The sequence below is a fragment of the Copidosoma floridanum genome, unplaced genomic scaffold, assembly GCF_036245765.1.
Source record: "Copidosoma floridanum isolate Cflo_tuat_1 unplaced genomic scaffold, Cflo_Japanese_pri ptg000019l, whole genome shotgun sequence".
Classification (NCBI taxonomy): Eukaryota; Metazoa; Arthropoda; class Insecta; order Hymenoptera; family Encyrtidae; genus Copidosoma; species Copidosoma floridanum.
Window position 1 is genome coordinate 14,635,045 of NW_028321896.1, and position 17,643 is coordinate 14,652,687.

Sequence of the window (17,643 nt, forward strand, 5' to 3'; positions counted from 1 at the left end):
CTAAATATCGCGAACACTCGTTAAATGAACAGCGTCGCCATGCGTATAAATGTAACACACATATGGACGATTAACTAAATCTGACATCTTATGCGCGTATTTTTATGTAAAAAAAGAAAATAACAATTATTATTTTGTTTTTATTTATTTACTTTTACTTTTTTTTTTCTTTTTTTTTTCTTGGCTTCCTTTATTAAGTACCGATGTATCGTTATCATTATGCACTTGTCCATCGCGCGAATTCGTTTTCCAAAATCAATGGTCTTCGACACTCGAGTGTCGAAAGGACGATGTCCTTGGAAAAAAGCGCATGCGTATGGCGTGAACACACTCACGTTTATACGAACGTATATATATAATATATATATAATTATCGAGTAAAAGCTAGTGGTGGACACATTTAAAAAAGCACGCGACGGATAACGATTTATTGTTATATTTTTTTTTTTTTCTTTTAAATCAATATTCGTGTTGCACGAATCGAACGCAAATGCCACGGAAACAAACACGAAACATTTGTCGTTCGAAGAATTTATGATCCTCGACACATTTTGCCTTTTTTTCTTTCATTTCAATGGTCAATTTGATACGAATCGGTTGTCCCTTTATAATCATCGACGAAATTGCGGTCGTCATAAGCCTACTAACGATATTATCAATCAATATGTTCAAAAACCCCCGAAAAATCTAAAGTAGGACAGGATCAGCTAAACTGAGTATTAGCGAGAATAAATTTTTCCGTTCGGGTCTACTTGTGACTATCTTATTTATTTATTTATTTTTTCTTTTGCAAGCGACGCTATCAGATTTTTTTCCCCTTCCCAAATCGCTTGATCCCCATTCAATCAAACGATCCATCGTTTTACACGAATTGCTGTTCAATTTAGTTTTATTTCGCGTGCGCTCCGACACTCTATAGGCGCCTCTTCATTAACGGAACACATCGCGACGCGGAAGTACATACGGAACACCATTGGGATGGAACAACATATTAATAAGGTACAGCGAGCAGTTTGTCTTGTTTCTCCGTATCGGGGTAAAATGAGAAAAACAAATTTCATTTTCCAACCGGAGCAGGGGATGAAGGAGGGGTGATGCGCAGCGACCCTCATCGTCGAGCGCTTCTGTATCCATGTTATGTAACACGACGCGGCCGCCTCTTACGTAACGAAGCTATAGGAATATTTTCCTCGCACTTACCCCCCATTAATTGTTTGAAACGAACAGCAGCAACACGCGCTTCGGATCGGTAAGTCGTTTGGCGAACAGATCGGCAAAAGCAAGGATTGCGTCCGGGAAAAGAGGCCGCGCTCGCGTTTTTGTGCAATGCAGTAGTATCGTCGGCCCCGCCAAGCTCCGAGGCATGCATACATACGTATAGTAGGTGGTACAATGCGCTGTAGCCAAAAGCGGCCCCGCGGATCGATTTGGCGCGTCCGTGAACTCGCTCGGGATATTCATCGGAGCGAGTGCATGTGCCGCGTATGCTGAAATCGTGCATTCTTCTTTTCGGGGGCTCGCGGTGTTGGAAAGCGCACGGATGGAGGGGCGAAAAGAGGCCGTGGGTGATGTATTTTTGATGGGTTGATTTTTTTTTTCTACGGTGAATCATGACGTCACTTGGTATGGATTGGCTAGGCGCTCGCGTGAAAATCAAGGAAAGGCTGACGGGCGGGGAGGTGGTGTTCTTGTCGTTTTTGTATCCTTTTTATCTCGTCCAAATTATCGCGATGATGATCCATTGTCATTGTTATGCTACATGTCAACGTGTCATTGAGTTTATCATTTTTTTTTTTGTTTTTTTTTTTTTTTGTTTTATTTATTATTTGTTGTCGAAAAACGCTCCGCCATAAGTGCTTCGATGATGCTGATGTTGGTGGTGGTGGTGGTGATTTGCCGCTGCTGAGGTATACAATGCGATGTGACGATGCGGTGTGTTGTTATACATATATGGGGCTGTTGTTGTTTGCTGCGTTGTTGCCTCCTTAGTCGACCATCAGCTCAAAGTGAACGGAGCCACGCCTTTCGATCCGATCGTGGATGATGTTGTGCGCCCACGCCTTGCACTCGACATTGATCAGTACACCATCTGAAGGAAATTGTTGTTAATTTTTTCTCCTTTCCCCCCCCCCCAAAGAAAAAAAAAAAAAAAAGTGAAAGTCGACCAAATCTCAATCAACACAATTGAAAAACCTCGACTTTAATGTCCCCTTTTTAATGCACCTATCCATTTACAGATAAATGCTTTATCGTGCTGAAAGTGATAAAACTCAGATTGTACGTGGTTTCAATGAATGAAAAAAAACTTAAAATATCAAATCTCTGGTCTATACGTGCTTCCAAACCCCGTGCTACGGAATAACGCGATTTCTCGTTCTTCTAAAACTACAAAAAATGAATCATCGTGATCGCGCTTTCCAGTTTGCCCCCCGCATCTATAGAGTCGGCAAATTAATTAAAAATATACAAAACAATGTTCACATCGGTCGTACGCATGATGGAAGAATATGATATAACGTGGGGCAAAACGGAGAGGAGCGAGGGAACTTACACTTGGGCTTCTCGAAGAAGACGGCGACGAGGGGCGACAGGTAGCCCGGCGTGTTCGTGAAGGGGAAGTAAAAGCCGGGAAAGCCGCGGCGCGGGATGTACTGGATGGGCCCGATGTTCTCGACGTCGGCCGGGTTCTCACCCTCGCATGACACCCACACGGTGTCGCGATTCTGCGGCTTCAGGTTGGCAATGTGGTTCTTCAGGTCATTGGGCATGTTGGCGGGCAGCTTCGACGTGTCGTTGAAGAACTGGGGTGCCCAGCCGTATATCTGCGCGTTGGTTAATAAAAGGGCTGTGGTTAATATTTGCTTCTTTCTTTTTTTTTTTTTTTTTTCCATTCAAACGTAAAGGGGGGCCAACGATGAGGGTGCATTCGAATGGATCCGTGCCTATTTGAAAAAAAGGGGGTGGGGGTGGGGGAAGGAGGGCTACTTACTTTGTTCAGCTTGAGGAATATACAGGGCGCGGACTTTTGGTAATTGTAAAAGTTTGGCTTTGTGCAGGGGTGCCAGTCTTGCACGATGACGTCGCAAACTTTGCCGGAAGGTGCCGGTTTGCCGTAGTCGCAGTAGACCCGGTTCTCCTGGTTGACGGCACCTTGGCCGGTCTTGTTGTAAGCTGCAACGGGCAAAAGTCGTAAAGATCAGCGCCAAACGGTGCGACCGTGCCTGGGCGCAAAAGGACAATAATAACATCGTAACGTACTCTGGAGGAACTTGTCGAGAGCGCGGGACCAGTGGCGGAAGTTGCCCTCGTCGCTGGCCTTGTACCAGATGAGGGTGCTCTCGACGTTGCTCTCTGGAGGCATGGGCCGGAAGCCCAGACCCGGGTTGCTGCCGATCAGCGAGCTCTCGAGCTGCCACTTGGGCTGCTTCATGTCCAGCGTTTGCCAGAACACGGCGAGCATGCCGCCGAAGAAGCCGGCCAGCACAGCGTAGAATATCAAGTAGAACAGCAGGATCTTGCCTGGGGGAAGAGGAAATTTTCACGGATTTCGTGACCATTAGATGTAACAACTTTTTTTTTTTTTTTTGTTTTTTTTTTTTTTTTTTCATCAAATGTTTCCATACAAGGTCCAAAGGGTCAGTGGGACGCAACCGTTTTTTCATTTTTCATAACCGTTGACGCTTATATACCTCAAATTACGAGTGGAGAAAAAAACCAATTATGTTGTTGAAAAATAAAACGGAATGTGTCTCAAAATAATTGCTCGTAAAACAGGGCTGTTGGAATTTTCGATGATTCGTCCAAAAACCATCTTCGCCCCTGATTAAAAAATCTAATCCAAAGCATGCGATATAAATAAAGATTGAAAAAAAAAAAAAAAAAGTCTTGAGAGCCAATGTGACGAGCTGATGCGCGTTCACGTGGTATAGAAGCTCGATGGTCGAAGGGATCGAGATGAGCTTTAAAATAGACGCACCGTGACAATTACGATGCGCCGTCTAATTGGCCCGAATTGGTAACTAGTAAGACGCCGCGATCTCCGCCTCTGCGCGGTGTTGCGTGCATCTTCTACTATACACAAGATATGCATTTTGATTTTGCCGATCTGCCGATCTCGTTTTATTTCTCATCGCGCCATGCAATCGCTGGAGATCGCGAGGATGAGCTTTTTATTGATCGAGTTTGCTTTTTCGCTCCATCGTACGGCGTCGCGTGACTCTTCGAATAAAAGATAATACTTTTGTTTATTTATTCATCGCGCGCTCTGTTTTTTTCATTTTCAAAGCATAATTCTACATAATTTTCTTGAACGGTTTCGTACAAGTATTGTTGAAAGACTTTCAATCGAATGACTCTGAAATTCCAACATAGCGACAAGGTATACCAGGTTCAATCGCATTTTTATGATAATTGGGTTGTAGACTAGCATTTAAAACATCTTTAAATCCGATGCAGTTACAATGAATTGGTCATTCATAGTTTGGACAGTTCAAATTTTGTCATCATCATTTTGTGCCTTTCTTTCAAGACACGAATATTTCTTTTAAAAAGTTTAATAATCTCGCTTTTCATTGTTTAACACTTGAATAACAGGCGAGTTAATCTTATTTCAACACTTTAATCGTGAAATGGAGCGCAGAATAAGCAGTAAAAGGGGTTAATGGGTGTTATTACCATAAAAATAATGAGATGCCGTAAAAGCATTGGGTTTACGTAAAATTAGTAATTTATAAACAATGTACATTATCTACACGGTTTAAACAAGCAGGTATCATGCTTGGACTAAAAAAAAAAAAAAAAAAAAAAATATGGTTGAGATCAAATTATTGGGAAAGAGACTCTGAGTAAACCATTTTCGGGTCGGTAATTCGTCCAAGACCAATCATCCCTCCCGCAATGTAATATACTCATAGACATGCAGTCACACGCACAGGCCTTGGCTCGCGCATCTTTGTAACAAATGAAAATTTATCACAGACTCGAGGGGGGGAGGGGGGCACGACCTTCGGATCACTCGGGAGACCTTTGAGAGAAAGAGAGATGGCCGTCACTACAGATTTGCCTCCTGCGTCTGGAAGCTCGGATTTTTTTTTTTACTTTCCCGATCGTTAATTGGCGTATATTCGTTCACCGTGGAATTAACAAATAACACCTAAAATTTAAACATTCACCGTTCATTGTGCATGAAAAAAAAAAAAAAAAAAAAAAAAAAAAAAAAAAAAAAAAAGAATTTTCACAAATCTATAAACAGCAAGGATAGCGTGCGAGGTAAGAGAGTTTATGACTTTGGTTATATTTATGTAGTTTCAGCAAAGCAGAGATTGAAGCCCAACTTCGCCGGAACGAGAATTGGCCCGAGGGAGCAAAGCCAAGCGTTGGAAAACTTTTATCCAGGCCACGATCGGCCGATGATGGCATCACCGAGAATGCAACGCAAGGTTTTAGTGCACACGAATAACTGTCCGGGTGTTTCGGTGTGGATGCGAAGAAGAGGAGAAAAAAAAAAATGAAAGTACCTACGGTTCCAATGTATACGAAGGAACAAACACCACACTTGGTACACGTGTATGTATATATATGCCTGACATATCGATCCTATATAAACTACCGGGTGCACACACACACATATATATATATACATATATCTTCCCCCCTACATATTTTCCATTTGACTTGTGTACATACGTGTACATGTCTACGGTTATCGACGTACACGCGTACCCACGTATATATATATATTATATCTACAAAATATACGTGCGAATGAACACACGACCCATGCATGTCTGTCAACGCTCGCGTGTGCATACGGATTCTTCCGCCAGTACAATGTATACACTTGTATACATTCGAGAAGAAGATACGTGTACGTACAGAACGACATCTTTTCCACCCTCTTTTTCTTACCCCCCCCCTTTCTCACTCTCTTTACAGGTGTGCATAATACATACGCTACGTGCGCGTTGCTCTCGTTTTACCTTCTTCTATACCTTACATGACCTGGCATGGAAGAAGATGACAAAGACGAGTGCCTTCGTTTCTTCGCTGCGCGCCTCCTCGCTCAAAGACTCTATTATCACCCACTGACGAGCCTATGTGCGCGCAAACTTATATGCTACCGAGTGCTAATTCGCGTTTGGGAGAGAAAAACAAAATAATGATAATAATCATCATCCATCGGTTTCATTGATCTGCGGCTGGTTTTCGTCCGCTGGCGCCAATAACCGCCACTCGAGCGCCACGGATTATGTAATTTTTCATCCCGAGCTCCTAACGTCACATGCATCGCTGTTCATCGAAAAAAAGCAAATTTATATTTCTTCGATTGCTTTGGGAGAGGACGTGCACGTAGATTCGGATGGAGATTGAAATCGCGTATCAATCCATGGCGCAGTTGAAATTTCTACAATAGTAGGGTTGAAAATGTGAACCTAACGCTATCGATCACCTCGACCGATGGACACACGTCGGACTAAAACCGCGTTTGTACCCCGCAAAAAGGATGAGTCCTCAAATTCCAAGACAACGACTATATACACGTTTCAATTTAGGAGGGAGGGAGTAGAAATAAAATATTATCCCCTTGCCCCGTGGCTCGATTGGCCGACACCCCGAAATCAATATACCCGCAACGTATTGTCAATTGGGAAAAAAAAGAAAAAAAAGAGGACTCGCTGTCAAAAAGAAAAACAATAAAGACAATAGTCGAGCATCCGCGTCTTGGCCCCCGGAAAACCAGAACGCGCTGTATACAAGTACAAGAGATGTGTACATTCGAACGCACACCCTCATCACGTCGTCGATACGTACGCCCCTGTTATGTAACCCTCGCGTCGTCTGCACACCCACCTCCTCTTTGGAACACACACACACACACATACACACACGTGGAGGGTAGCGCGTGCGCCCTTTATCTTGGACCGTAAATCAAAGTCCATCGAGAAAGACAATCAAAATTGTGATTTTTTTAATTGCACGTAATTCACGGGAAAAAAGGGCAAACTCTCCTCTGCTCTCCAGCCTCGAGCGTACACGGCCATACCCTCTTACGTTATCAAAATGTCGTCCGACCAAAGCTGCTCACTTGTATACCCTCTTTTGCGGATGAAAATTTCCCCGCTTGAATTTTTCCGATTTTTCGATACCCCGAGAGCTTTGCCGTACTCTCTCCAAGTGTGCGTATAATATGTATGGATGAGCTTTGCACATCACGTCACAGATGCCAGTGGCTATCCATTATGCAAGAAGTAACCCCCTCCCCATTTTTTTCTTTTTTTTCGCTCATCATCGCCATCGCGTATTCCCCGGTGTGTGGGATACACCTCGACGGGAGCTTTTTAGCAAGAGGAGGGTGCAGTCGCCATGTTATCTGGCGGCGTGCGGAGCCGCGCGGGTAAAATCGATATGCCAGCGACTGGAGAAGTTTCACCCCAACGACCACGACGATGACGATGGCATTTTTAGTGCGTAACAAAGAAACCCGGAGGCGCGTGGCCTTGGCTGGGGGGGGGCGAAGGTGCCGGGAGAGCATTAAAAAAAGAAAAGTGGTCATGCCCATAGAGCCCCCAACGGTTTCTTCGAACGGATACCTCGGTGCGGCCGGCCCGGGGAAACCGTAGAAAACCCAAGCTCCTCTTCTCGCGTCGGGGGGGGGAGATCCCTTTCTCTCTCGTGTGCGTACATGCACCGCCACATCTTGGGCTAATGCAGGTACGCGCGTAGGTGGCACGCCAACCGCTCGCTTCGGACGGCAGAGGTCTCATCGACTTTAAGGGGCTGATCGATCAGTTACTCCCTCCCCTTCCCTCTCGCCCTCTTTTTTTTTTTTTTTTTTTTTTTTTGCCGAAAACGCCAGCAATTGCGCTCCGGAACAGATGAGGCGAACAATTGAGACTGAGCGCGGATACAGGGTGCCCCCCCCCCCCCTCGATGGCTCAGCGACACCTTTGAAGATATTGTATTCAGAGAATAAGAATAAAAAAAGTAAAGCTTTATTAAGACTTTGAAGGCTTTCATAGCTGTATTTAAAGTAGAGAGAATAAGCAAACTACACCAATGATTTAATAAAGAATCGATTGGAGCACGGAGGATCCGACGAAGGTACGACACACGCATTGATTTTTCTAGCTTTCCCCGCGACCGATGGCGCCGCAAAGCCTCGCCGAGTCGGCGGTGATGTCGAAGTCCCTCTCTCTCGAAAGAGTAAGAGGGAGAGAGAGAGAGATTAATCAACCCCCCCTGCCGCCGACGAGTCTATTGCAGGGCCGGTCCTCCGGTACGCGCCCATCCGCGAGTACCCCAGTAGATGAGGTAAGCGTTTGGTGCGCCACCAGGTCGGGAAGGATACGGTGTAGGAGAGAGGGTGTGGGGGAGAAAAGACAAAAAACAAAAAAAAAAAAGAGAGAGAGAGAGAGAGAATAATTGGACTCACCCCAACTGCCGAGGGTACGGCCGAGTATTTGGCCGGTCTCCGAGTTGTAGATGAAGATCCCGAGGCTCTCCCACTTGCCGACCTCGGGCGGGGGCGAGTAAAATTGCTCCTTCTTGTCCATATCGTTGTGCCTACTACTGCTCGTTTAATCGTCTCCTCGTACGAGTATACGTACGCTGTTTTTTGTTTGTTTTTTTTTTGTTTTTTTGTATCCTCCGTTATACGGTAAATGCCGTGCACCAACCAAACAACAACAAACAAACAAAAATCCCCACGAGACTTTCTGGCTCCGGAGTACGTATGACAATCCCCTCGGCTCGTGTGTGTCTCGGGCGGCTCGTTCTCTCTCTCTGTGCTCCCTATCGGCCGACTAAACTGGCTGCTTCTTCTTCCGTCTCCTCGTCGCGCGGTCGCCGTTGCTGCCACCTCCACCGAGGGATGAATATTGAGCGATCCAGAGCCGCTCTTTCTCGACGCGGAGACCCCCCCCCACCCCCACCCCCTCCTCCTCCACCGTTTCCACGCATGCTCCAGTTGCCACCGCCTCCCTTCCTTCCTTCCTCCAACCCTCCCGGCTCGTACGCAGCCGAGATGTCGTGTGGGTTATATATATATACCCTATACGTATACGTGCACGCATTTGCACCGAGTTACGTGCATGTTATACATGTAGGCATAAGAAAAAACGACAAGAGTTGTATAGTACGGAGTGACGTCGCGGTGCTGCACTACACGCTAAATGGTGGTGGTGGTGTGCCCATCGATATAGATGCACGGGGTTTTTGGTGTGTGTGTATATATTTATATTGTATATACGAGAGGACAGAATACACACACGTTGCGCGCTGCACCCCTGCACACGTCCGTGTGCATGCAGAAGAGGGAGCTTCGATTTGCGCGCACCTCCGTGCAGGTGGCTCTTTCTCGCGCATTTTGCCGGCTGTCCCTAATTTTTCTTTTTTTTTTCTTTCTTTCTCTTTCTTACCCCACACACCCCCGGTGTACGTGATGCAGCGGATGCGAGGAGCTATCGCACCTGTGTGTGTGTGGCTAACAAAGTGTGCCCATGGAGCTTTTGGCTTTTTCTTTGTTCGACTCATTCGACCGAGAGCTTTTGGAGATATTCCATACACATACACACATTGCTCCTGGGTTTTTGGAAGAAAAAACAAAAAAAAATTCTGTTTCCCTTGCACATGATATTTTTTTGTCCCCTCCGATGGTGGTGAAACCTCGTCTCCTGTAGCTTCCCCTCGTCTATACATGCCGCAAACGGCGCCGTTACGTAACGCTATCTCCGAAGAGAGAAATAGAGAAAAAGTGTAGCGTATATATTATACCCTTGGAACAAAAACAAAAAAAAAAAAAAAAAACAACAAGTACTTGGCACGAGAGGGGAAGAAAAAAATAAATAAAAGCTGCTCGGGTGCGGCGATAAGTGTACCGTTGGTGTACGACCGTAAACGCTTGTTACTACTGAAAAGGTGATTTGGATGTTTTTGGTCGGCGCTGCAGGGTGTCTCAATAACTCATTTGAAAGATAAAGTAGTAAACGAGACGAAAATAAGCGTCCGAGTGCTGCTGAAGAAGGATGTTTTAGCCACAAGAGAGAGAGAGAGAGATAGAGGAAAAGGAAAAACAGATCGATCGGACGATCATGCGCGAATCAGTAGAAAAAGACTCTGCGTGGTAAGACGCACGATTATCCCTTTTAATGAGTATGCGGTATTTCGTAGAGAAAAAATGTTGCTGGTGCTAATGAAACAATATTAATGTTTTACCGTTTCCTTAAACGTGTTACGACAAATCAATTATTTAAGCAGGGTATCTGTATACTTGAACTGCTGTTACTACTGAATTAACGATACTGATGGGTTGTTCATCAGTGGGTGAATTTTCGTTGCGAGGAATAAATGGTTTTGCGAATATTTCGATGACGACTATAGACGCCACATGGATTTTTTACCACTTAAATCAGCTGTACACGTATAATTATAATAATCTCGTCGCTACATGTATGTCGTTCCGTCCTTGCACTTTTTTGCAACTGACATCGTAATTGATGCGAACGTGACATTTATTACGGAGTAAAAAATACTTGGTTAAGCAAACATGTCTCTACTAGAACGTATTGAATGATAATTCTCTAGTCGATATTTTACAAAAGTATTTGTCAAACGAACTATATACTATTATGTCATTGTCCCGTCATTTTGTTTTATTACCATACACTAATGCTGAAAAATTAGAATTTTAAACTAAGTAATGTCAAATAAGTCAAGAACAGTAGTTTACGTAATTGTGAAATTTTTTTTTTTTTTTTTAACTTACAACGAAACAAAGCAAAATAACGATACTCGTTGAAAGAAAACGTCAATTTGGTTGGTAACATTTTTTATTAAATATTTTATTACAGGAGGTTAAAATATCCATAATGCATTCAGATAACAGAATTTACAAATATATCTCGATAATTTCCGTATATATATATAGTGTGTATATACACATCACATGTTCGTATGTAAACTCTTTTATAATTTTCTATATATTTACATGACCTAGTGGCACACGAAAAAAATTTCATTCAAAACTCGCACGCACACACTCACACTCACACACACATCGAATACGCTCTCGAACACATCACAGCAAAAAACCCACGTTACATTTTCGTGTTCCGCAAAATTCATTTCTCTCTCGCACCGCTTAGTTTGGATCCTTCGTCGTCAAGCGGCAAACTCTCAGTCGCATTTTTGTTATTTTTTTTGTTTTTTGTTGTTTTTTTGTTTTTTTGTTTTTTTTTATTAATTTTCTGACTCACGCAAATATCGGTGAATTTACAATATAATTCATTTTTTTTTTTTTTTTTGCACCTTTGAAACTAGTCACTTAATCAATCGCTTTCCATCTCGCTTGCACAATATTTTCTATATTCTCTTACGCACTTGCACACTTCTCAGGCACACTCGAGAACTCCCCCCATCCCGCTCGATGATAAATATCTTTTCATCTTTCTTTTGCTATTTTTTCATTTTTAATCATTTTTTCTAAATTTTTTTTTTTTTTTTTTTTTTGTTACCTACATTCTTTACAATCGCTTATATAACAAGTATAATAGTCGTCGTCGCCGCGCTGCTTTACTCATGCAGAGTTCCCCGGGTTACCGTTTTTTGGGAAAAAAAAATCAAACGAACCCGAGCCGAATATATACGCGTACGTCGCACTCATTTTTTTTTTTCGCTACATCATATTTCATTCACTCCCAATTAAATCTATTTATTGATTTTTGTTGTGTGTGTGTACACCATCGCGCCACTAAGTTTTCGCATTTTACGGTAAAAAACATTGCTTTATAGCGCTTCTTCTATTTATTCGATAATTTTTTTTTTTATTCAATACAAAAATTCGCCAAATTCATCGGTTCACTCGACACTTGTACATATATTTATGCGTGTAAAAACAAAAGGAGGCAATGATTCAATATACAAAGAAAATTTTTTTTTTTTCTTTCTTGTGCTGATGCATCTGACGAGACAGTCAATCAATATCATTATTATTATTGTTATTGTTATTATTATTATACGTTTTTTGTCATCGCGCAGTATATAAGTACTTTGAACTGTGCTGAGATTTCGCGGAAACATATGGCTTTTACTTTTTTTCTTTCTTTTATTTTATTTTTTCATATATCTATCACACTTAATAATGAGTGATTTCACAAAGAAATAGTGCGCACACGAAGTCAGTTGTCCTCAGTATCTGCGTACAATCATTTTTTTTTTTTTTTTTTTTTTTTATTTATTTATTTATTTATTTATCGCCGCCGTCGCGTGCTTTTTCATTCGACAAAAATCATTACAGCACTGTTATAAATGAAAATGACAATGCGATCAAACGACAATGACAAATGAGTCGTATAGGCGTGAGAAGTGAGCTTTAATTGATGAAAGCAATAAGGGATTAGTCATGGAACAAAAAGAAAACAAAAATAACTATTGTTATAACGGTAGTGGGAATTATTACTTGAGAAATTAAATCATCATTATGCGACGAAAATCCTAACGCGTCGTCTCTTATTTGTACAAAGGAAAGTTGGAAAAACTTTTTTCCTTTTTCAGATAAAAATTCATGCCACGCGCATTACAAAGACAATGATTGTACATTGGAAGATTTTTTTTTTTTCCTTTCGTAAATACGATTTTGGTAGTGAATGTGATTCCACGAGACACAACTTATCATGTCGGAGGGTTCATATTTGCTTGGGTTTGCGAATTAACGGCCTTCCAACACACGCACACACACACACACATGTATCGCTTTGTACCTACATGTTTAACGGCAGTTAATGATCGATTAAGCACTCTCGCAGATTTTTTTTTTCCTTCTTTCAAATACACCCTGTTTTACAAACTACAAAAGAGAAGAACTTCATTATACGTATACAACAGTACTAGTACTACTTGTACTCGATAGTCGCAGTGAAAAACCAAATGGCGCGATGTACTTTAGTATTGCTCGTTCTCTGAAAAGTGAAAGAAAATATACTCGTCATCTCTCAAGAGGTAAAAGGGGAGACGGGGGAAGAGCGATAGTTGCTTCGTATTTGTTTTTCGTCACACAAATTCGTGCAACGCGTCAACGGCAGGAACGTTCACCGCTTCCGCAATTATTCTATCCTTGCGTTTGCATATTTTTTTCGAAGTAAAGCTTTTACGCACCGGTTCGCACGGTATACACTGAGCTAGTGTTGGTTTGTCAAATTGAACCCGATAATTGACCATCGTCTTGTTTAACCAAACAAATCAAATACACGTTTAATTGTCCTTTTTTTTTTTAATGTGCGTTATTAAAAATGTACAGAGTTTTAAAAAAAATTTTGAGTATTCGAAACAATATTTAATATATTTTGAATTGTTGATTTTTCCAATAGTTAAACCGATAATTTTCCAGTATACTGTTAACTATAATCAATAGATATGATTGACAATGAGACAAGACTGATAATTCGTCCAACACCAGTGAAACGTTTACTTCTAAAAAAAAATGACTGAAATATGTACGTATGTATGTATACATTTATAATTATCGAGAATTGGCTATTACATGTTACTTTGATATCAATCTAAAAACACCATCGCTTGTGCAACAATATTTAATAGCTATTAAAATCATCGGCTGTAGTTTCGCTAAAATAAAAAAATCATCCGCGTTACAATAAATTCATCCAATGAACGGTGATTATTTTGCGTGAAGATTAAACGAAACTGCAGTCATGTTTTCTTCATTTTTTTTTTTTTTTTTTTTTCTCCACGTAAGTCACTGTGCCAACGCGATTCACAATGACGATCTCATTGTTATTAGGATAATAAAGCCTTCTCTCACGAGATTTCGCTTATACTCTCACTCATCATTCAATCGCAAATGAATTGTTTTTTTTTTTTTTTTTTTTTTTTTCTATTTATTTGTTTATTCTTACATACTACTTACGACTAACGCTCGATTTCTTACGTTTATATTAACACTTTATCTCTTGAAAATTTCTTTTAATCTCACTTTATCGCAGTTTCCTCGCGTTCGTCTCTTTTTATACATAACTTCCAACACTGATATGGTCCATAGTTTCATTTGACTTTTTTTTTTTTTTTTTTTTTTTTTCTATTTCCTTGGACATATGACAAATAATGGTTAATACTGATTTAATCGAGTGAAACACAAATGTTAGAGCCAATCGCACGTCCTTAAGGAACATACCGCTCCTCAATGGTCCAGTCGTATACACACAATAAATCAACATTTATCGTTGCTCTATCCCGTAAGAAAAACTGGAAACTATAATTTTTTACCTTCTCACATATAGATGGTTTTGGATTTTGCATGTCTTTCATGTTTATCCAAGTTATTTTTAAAATCGTTGCTCGATTTCAACGGGAAGAATTTCGTCGCCTCGTTGCTTCCAAAGAAGAGAACGAAAGGAGAACAAACGGGAAGAAAAAAAGAATTCAGCGAGAGCGCATCGGAGCTTAGTTTTCTAAGAATCAAAGCCGAGCACGCGTCTAACGAAACGCCGCCTCGTGAACGTTCACTCGTGTACTCAACCACTGTAACAGCGCCGTAGAAAAATTAATTGCGTTAAAAAAGAAGTATCAAAAGACTACGAATAATTATCGAATTGATTTTTCGAAGACACGTTTTTCATTCGTTACTTCTTTCTACATGTTTTCTCTACTTTGTTCCCCCCCCCCCTGCCCATTTCATTCACTGAAGAGAGATAATTTTTTTTTTCATCGCTCGCGCAATTCACAACTGCCATTATACTTTAAAACGCCAACAAATACCAGCTAAGTATAATACGCGCGAGACAATGTCCTTTTCTTTTAATCTAACAACAAAAAGGAGGAAGGGGGGAGGGGACCAAGTGGGCGAGAGAATATATGATCAATGCGAGTTTTACGTTTTTTCTTTACTATACAGTCTATCTCGACATTATGCGCTGATGGGATACCATTCAATCCCTTAGTCACTTGGAATCGCTGCAAGTGCCAATTCCTGTGATTATACATTTTTCTCACGCGCAGCGCTTAAACATTCAAATAATGAACACTGCGAGTGAAAGCTCAAACCAAGTTTCAATTATTATGCTTCTAAGCCTTATCGATTTACTATTTGGTATTTTGACGATACGGATCGCTTTGTTGCCAACAGTTTAGTATATGTGTATGCAACGAGAGTAGTGGACGAGTTGAGAAACCTCCGCAATTATTGTTTTGGCAGGAAAAGATAATTCATTCATGTGTTTACCTACTTTTTTTTCGTTTTTTTATTTTCGTTTTTTTTTTTTTTTTTTTTTTTTTTTAATCGTAACACCAAGATAACTGTGTTTATTGCGTGAGGGTTGAGACTTAACTCTTCGATCCCATGGCGTATTCGATACAAAAGTTTTATGGCATTGTGTGTCAAACAATAATTCTAGTAACTTTTGATCAATTAAATTTAAAATTTCGTGCACTTGATTGGATAGAAAAGAAAAAAAAAAAAATTATACATTGTTAAAAACTTTAATTTCCTTATTAAATATTATCAAAACTCTAAAACGATTTGCAAAATGCAAAGTGCACGTTTCATTTATTCACTGGACAAACACGAATCTGGATAACGTTACCAGGGCCCCTTAATCTCGCACCATCTGTTATTACAGCTATACGCAATTTTTTTTTTCATTTTTTTTTTCACAATTTCTCATCGCTTTTTGACTAGCTGCCACAAACACAACGTACTTTCCACACAATATTTTTCGAACCGCTTCGTTTCTTTCACTCCCACACTGACTGAAGTAAAAATATGCCACCAAAGCGAGTACTGGACAAATTTTTACCTTGCAAAAACAGTGAAAAGAAAAAAAAAAAAAAAAAAAAAAAAGACGAACTTCAACGCCATCCAACTCTTCATGCTCGATCAATTCCTACAGACTATTTACACGAAGTATGCATTGATTAAACGATAGATGTTTTCTAGTAATCTCTTGCAATCCAAAATATTGCAAACGCAAGAGTCTGATAAACTCTTAAATACGAGATTCGTCGATAAAATTTGTACAATATACAAGAAGATACGTAAATATTGCGTCGCCGCTCTCCATGGTCGGTAATGATTATTGTTTTGTTTTTAAAATTTTTTCCAATTCTCTCCATTTTTTATTAAAAAAAAAAGAAGAAAAAAAAAGTCCGCACTAAAAATCAAGAGACACAATTTTCATATAAAATTACTAAAATTGTTTTAGTTGAGACACTCGACTCAACTCCATGGTAATGATTACAATCTCGTTTGGACACACAGGAGCGCAACGGTAGCCAGACAATCGAACACTTATGGTTGCTTTCGTATCTTTTATACAGAAAGAGTCGGAAACTATATACATACTGACGCGTGTGTATATCATGAACGTGTGTGAGTGTAATTAGTCAATTTATTTACAGAGTATATAAAATAATGACAAGAATTGTTAGTAGCAGCAAATTAACAGTGATGATTTGGAAGTAGCTAAGTTAAAAAAAAAAAAAAAAAAAAAAAAACAAACAAATTAATGGCAGTGATGGAAAGTATAATGCTGGGGATGAAAAATACGTCGTTCTGCTTATTATGTTTCAGTCGAGCGTTTGCAGCTTATTTATTTATAATATTATGGCTATACGGCAAAACAAAAACGTTTGTAGCACGTAACGCGCTGCTATCTTTACTCTTCCTTAAAATTCATTTACTATCATTTCAAATCACGCGCATAAAAATGTTATACAACAGAAAAGAATTAAGTTTTATTTTCAATTTTATCATTTTTACAACGAGTACGTACTGTTTGCGCGAAGAGGAAGAGTACAAGGTCAAGCCTAGATCTTGTTATTTACAAAAAGTTCATAAAAAAAAAAAAAAAAAAAAAAAAAAAAACACCGAGGCTCACCAGGCCTAAATATATATTTGTGTATACATATGCATATATATATATTTTTTTTTTCATGTTACTTCGCGCTCAAAGCTTTAAAAAATTTCATCTATACACAAATAATACGCGCATACTTTATTAAACTAAATAATAATTCGGTTGAAAAGCAATAATAGTTATAAAAAAATATCTAAAGTCAACCACACGTTCAACAACAACATTAAATATAATGTACGTATGCATCAGTCACGCACACACAACCGAAATTTGAGACACGTCTTTTTTTTTTTAAAATGCAAAATTTGCTTGCACCTCTCGTACATGAACGTACGGTATCTGCTTTTCTATAATTTTCAACTCCTACTTTCCGAAAAAAATTTCATCCGTAAAATTATATCACCAAACTATGAAAGTAAGGATGTTTGGTGTTGGAAGGAAAAAGCCAGAAACTTAATGTTTTTTTTTTTTTCCTTTTCCTTACGGGCGTGTCAAACGCTTCAAAGCTTCCAAAAATATTTACATTTTTGATAAGCAATAACATTGAATTAACAATGGCAATGATGATAATTATGAATAAGAACTTGTAAAAATTATACATTCATAAAAGAGTACTTTGTACTGAGGGGAGGGGGGGGGGATTCACAGAATAAAGTAGTCAATAAAAAGGAAAGTCAACGGAAAATCAGGTTTCTTATCTCTCCTCGAGTCTTACGTCGGTAAAAAAAGTTAAAGGCGATGCATGTGTACTGTGTAATACAGGGAGGGTATACTTGCCTGA

At 40.0% G+C, this 17,643-nt stretch overlaps 1 protein-coding gene across 1 annotated transcript; it reads right to left on the reverse strand.

Moving 5' to 3' along the window:
- Positions 1 to 1,785: 1,785 nt before the first annotated feature.
- Positions 1,786 to 8,624, reverse strand: LOC106636540 (sodium/potassium-transporting ATPase subunit beta-2). The gene is made up of 5 exons (XM_014348938.2): positions 8,432 to 8,624; positions 3,259 to 3,519; positions 2,990 to 3,171; positions 2,552 to 2,822; positions 1,786 to 2,089 (listed from the first exon to the last, which is right to left on the reverse strand). The coding sequence occupies exons 1-5, from the start codon at positions 8,550 to 8,552 to the stop codon at positions 1,986 to 1,988; spliced, it is 939 nt and encodes a 312-aa protein (XP_014204424.2). The 5' UTR covers positions 8,553 to 8,624; the 3' UTR covers positions 1,786 to 1,985.
- Between the last annotated feature and the right edge of the window lie 9,019 nt (positions 8,625 to 17,643).